General features: G+C 59.2%; 1 protein-coding gene across 1 annotated transcript in view; it reads right to left on the bottom strand.

Annotated features, from left to right (window-relative positions):
* Positions 1-2,899: 2,899 nt before the first annotated feature.
* FADS6 (fatty acid desaturase 6) overlaps positions 2,900-4,475 on the bottom strand; it is a 6,237-nt gene continuing 4,661 nt past the window's right edge. Inside the window, exons 6-7 of the mRNA XM_009279655.2 lie at positions 4,229-4,408; positions 2,900-3,214 (exon numbers count right to left, since the gene is read on the bottom strand). Of these exons, the coding sequence (XP_009277930.1) occupies positions 3,065-3,214; positions 4,229-4,408 (330 nt within the window). The 3' untranslated portion in view covers positions 2,900-3,064. The remainder of the gene's footprint in view (positions 3,215-4,228; positions 4,409-4,475) is intronic.

The raw sequence follows: 4,475 nt of genomic DNA, 5'->3' as shown, positions 1-4,475 counted from the left end.
TGTCCCGAAACGAGCGGTACCATAGAGAAGTAGGGAAGGAGAGGCCGTCTCACGGCCGCCCGCGCCGCCGCTCTCTATGGCGAGGCCTCCGCGGTACCCTGCCCGCCTGGGGCTCCCCGCATCAGCATCATCCCTGCGGCTGCTAATTGCGTGCGCCCCTTTATTGCCAAGAGCGATTAACTGCGGAGGTCTCCCGGGGGAAACCGAAGCCCAGACTGGTTTTAACCATCCCCCTGCGCGGCCGTCCGCCCCTCGCCAAGAGAAACCCACGGCATCCCCTCGGTAAAGGACAGAACAGTAGTTCCAGAGGCAGCGGATAAACGCTGCTGCCAGGGCTCCGGCCCCAGCCTCCCCCACCGTCCCTGCTTTATTTCCTCCTTAATCCCCATCACTTGGCTCATTTCGAATGCAACTCCTCACACCGCCCATGCAGGAGCACCCCGTCTTGCTTCAGCCCCTGTGCAGAACACCGGGCAGGGAAATCATCTCAGCAGGCCCAGGAGATGTTTAAGGGTTGTACAGGCGCCAAAGCATGCAGGCGAGCACTAACGGGGCTTTTTAAAAGCAATTAAGACCGAGAGGCATTTACAGCAGGAAGCCGATTTTAATAAGGGTCATAAAACCCACACGCTTTCTCACATGGTCTCGAAAATTAGTTCATGGCTTTCTGCAAAGGCATGCTGAGAGCGGAAGCTCTGCGCCCGCTCCTTCAGGGTGCTTGCAGCAGGGACCGGGGTTTCTGATGGCTTTAAAGCCTGTGCCCGTGCTCCAAGCCCGCAGCCTTAGCCCAACACAGCAATTACCAACCCATTGCCTAGAAAGGCGAGGCTGGAGGCTCAGTTCCAAATATCAGCTTTGATACCATCCACAAAAAGAGTTGACTTTAAATTTGGAGCGTCGCTCGAGGCAGAAATTTGGGGTGTTCTGAGCACAGGTCAGAAATCTCCCTTTTCCCCAGAAGTCTCCCTTTTCCCCATTAACCTCTGCTCTATCTGCCGCTTCTGACAGGGAATAAGCCACCTATTTCCCAAATCACAAGTCACCTCCCACTGGCTGAAGGACCTGTGGACACTTGCCTTTAGATGGCACTGCGTTAAACAACATCCATGAAATCCAGCTCTGAAAAAGGCTGTTGCTCCCACCGGTGCTTAGAAACATTTTGGGACTCGTGTCTTTGCAACAGGGGAGGAGAAAGAGCGTTTTGTGCCCGCAAGCGGGGACACGCGAGGCTGAGATTACCCCGTCTGAACCAAAATCACCGCTAACGCACGCTCACCCCGCCCTCGCTGGAGCCAGGAGCACTATTAACTTGGCACATTTAGCATAATTTAGCTCCGATGCTCAATTAAGAAATTAATCATGGGGGCAGGAGGGCAGCTCTGGGGAGGGTCTCTGCCGCCCCCGAGCCCCGGGGTGGCCGCCCCGGGAACACTCGGGTCATTTGGCCCACCCACCCCCCTCCAGTTCCCCCCCCACCCACGGACCCAGTGTAACCCGTGCTGGACGGGCGAGAATTCGCCCTTTGGATGTTTCACAATGTCCTGGATCAATAAACCTGCATGGGGCCGGTTAGAGGTGACACGGCGATGCCACCAGCCCGGGACACCAGCATCCCCCGGGCCCCAGCCCAGGATAAACCAGTAATTCCCTTCTTCTGATGCCAAAGGGGTGAGACTGGACGGGTCCGGGGCCAGCTTTCCCCGCCCCCGAGTCTGGATCTGCTACACGGGGACACGCCGTGGCCGTCCCGGCTCCGGCCCCATGTCACAGCAGCCACGCGGGGACCCTTCTCCAGCGGGTCTGAGGATGTCCCTGCACTCAGTGAAGGAGAATGGGGCGTTCTCCTTCTGTGCCCACGGGAGGGCAAACACCACGGGCTGCCCACTGCAACCCTTGCCCCGCCATGGCCCAGGACCGGAGCAGAGCACCCCTGTGCCTCGGGACACATTTGCAATCATGTCACTTATAAATCCCGGCTGGGGGGCTGGGGGGTCCAGCCCTGGTGGGGGGGACAGCACGAACCAGGGAGCGAAACCCCGGGCTCAGAGCAAAGCCTCACAAAGCCCAGAGCCAGCACTGACTCCCGCGCTGGTCCCAGTTGGGCCGGTTGCCTTTTCTGCTGCCAGCTCCCCACCATGACGCTGGGCTGGACTTTGTCCTCAGTCTTGCAGGTCTGGGAGAGCAGAGTGTCCCAGAGAAGCCAGACACGTCATCCCGGGGGGGCTGGAACCAGCCACGTGAGCATCCCACCCGCTGGCAGCAGCTCAGTGGGCTGAGTTCACCCTCCCTGGACAGGGAAAGTCTCCCAAGCCCCAGAGACCTGCCTGCCTCCGGCAGGTGATCCTCCTGCTGAACTCTTGCAATAGCAACAATCAGGTCACCTCCGGCACCCCAATACGGACACCCCACGTGGGGCGAGGGTCTTTCCCCCAGCCCTGCCTCAGGCACCGCAGGATACGAGTATGACTTGCTCCAGCAACAAAACCTCATAATAAAGAAGATCCACCTCAACGTGTTAAGGCTGAATTTGCCAAATCATTGTTCCTAGAAGGGACTGATTTACCCCAAAGTCAGGCAAAGCGCAGGCAGCAGTGACACAACCCCCTCCCCACGATCCACCCCTTCCCTGAGCCCCCGACCACACATTTGCAGCCCCTTCCTACAGACCCCGTCGGTTCTCAGCCAGGAACCAGCTCTGGATGCCCCGGACATGGTGCCGCATCCCCAGCCGCATCCCCCATGGTCCTGCTGCAGGGAGGCTCCAGCCAGCAGACGGGGGGGTTCCTCTCCCCAGGCATGAAACCAGAGCGGAGAAAATTAAGCCCTGGCTGGGAATAACTGGGGGCGACCCCCCTTTTTCTGTCCCCGGCATTGCACCACCTGGCTCTCCTCCCGCGGTGGCTCCGTGTGTCATTACCCAGCCAAAAGCAAGACATCGAGGAGAGATGTTTCCTATGCGACAGCTTTATGGAAGCGTGTGTCTGTGTAGCCCCGATCCTGCTAAATCAATCCCTGCCGCAAGTCCCCGCAGGAAGCAGCCCCCCGAATCCTGGGGCCCCCGTCCTCACTGGATGCCCACCAGCTCCGTTATGGGGGGAGCATGGACCATCAGCTCTTCGTATCTCCGGAGGAAGAGCCAGAGCCTGGAGGTGTAGGTGTCCTCGTTGTATGGCAGCTTCTTTTGCTTCAGGTACTGGGAGACGATGGGTTTGATCTGCAAAGGCAAAGGCAGAGACACCCCCGTGCGGGATGTCCCGGCGTTTGTACAAGGTTCCCAGCCTGAGGCATCGCCGGGCTCCCTGCAAGGTGCCCAGAAAACCCGTCCCACATGCCCAAAACAGGGCTGGAGAAGGCAGCAACAGCTATAACATCTTTGCCGTGAAAATTAAGAGGAAGGTGGTTTCTGATTGCAGCAACATGGGGAGTTCGCCCTGGCAAAACACCTTTGCAGGGCTCCAAATTAGGAGAGATGCCCTAACGAGGCTTTTAATGAGGGCCAGCCACGCATGCTCATCACTTGCACCCATAGCTACCCCCATGTGCCCACACAGCTGGCTCGGCGGTGCGGCTGGCACCAACTTAATTACCCCTTCCCTGCAACACGCCTTTGCGGGAGGCAGGTCCTACCAGCCCCGTGAGCTCGAGCAAAAGCCGTGACCCAAAACCCACTGGTGCTCCAGCTCCCTCTATTACTTGTACTTAATTTTTCCCCCCGACTTGAGACTGAAAATATGTGCACAGCATTAAATGAGTGGAGATCCCGTGCTGAAGGGCAGCGCAGGGACCTGCCTTGGGATCCCCCTCGAGCCGGGGCAGCGCTCGGAGCCCACGTTTTGAACACACCCCACACCTCAGAGCAACAAGAAAGGGCACGACCAAAATTATAGGGAGATTTGCCTGGACACCAGCTGAAATGAATGCCAGACTGGAGATGCTTTCCCAAGGGAAGAGTTGGGAGGATCCAGGATCTCCAGGAGGCTGCTACAGGCTGGAATTGGGACCAGGGGAAGGAGCAGGGAGTGGAAACCCAGGAGAGACAAGAGTGGGGATGGAGGGAGGTGGGTTAGGGGCTGTTGCAGAGCAGCAAGAGGTCTCTAGCATGGGGGGAGCAGTGCAGAGAGGTCCGGTGTCAGGGAGAGGAGGGGTCTTGCAGCAGCATGGTGGGGAGATGGATGTTGTCCCTGTGTCACCTCCCAACACGCTCGTCCGCTCTGCGGGGCCGTCTCACCTTCAGGCACATGTTGTCGGAGAGGCCGGGGAAGAGGTGATGCTCCACGTGGCAGCTGATGAGCGAGTGGCCGAAGGACCAGTCGAGCAGGGCGTTGCGGGGCAGGTTGAGGACGCCCAGGCTCATGAGGTGGATCCGCTTGGGTTTCCGATCAGCCGCGAACATGGGGAGGCCGATGTGCTGTGGGACAGGGAGGTGGGGACCCCGTGGCACCCGCCACCCCCCCCCGGCCCCCTCCCCCCAGAGA

This window comes from Aptenodytes forsteri, unplaced genomic scaffold, assembly GCF_000699145.1.
Source record: "Aptenodytes forsteri isolate BGI_AS27 unplaced genomic scaffold, ASM69914v1 Scaffold563, whole genome shotgun sequence".
Classification (NCBI taxonomy): Eukaryota; Metazoa; Chordata; class Aves; order Sphenisciformes; family Spheniscidae; genus Aptenodytes; species Aptenodytes forsteri.
The sequence above is the reverse complement of the archived record's forward strand: the minus strand, read 5'-3'. Positions and strand labels throughout refer to the sequence as shown.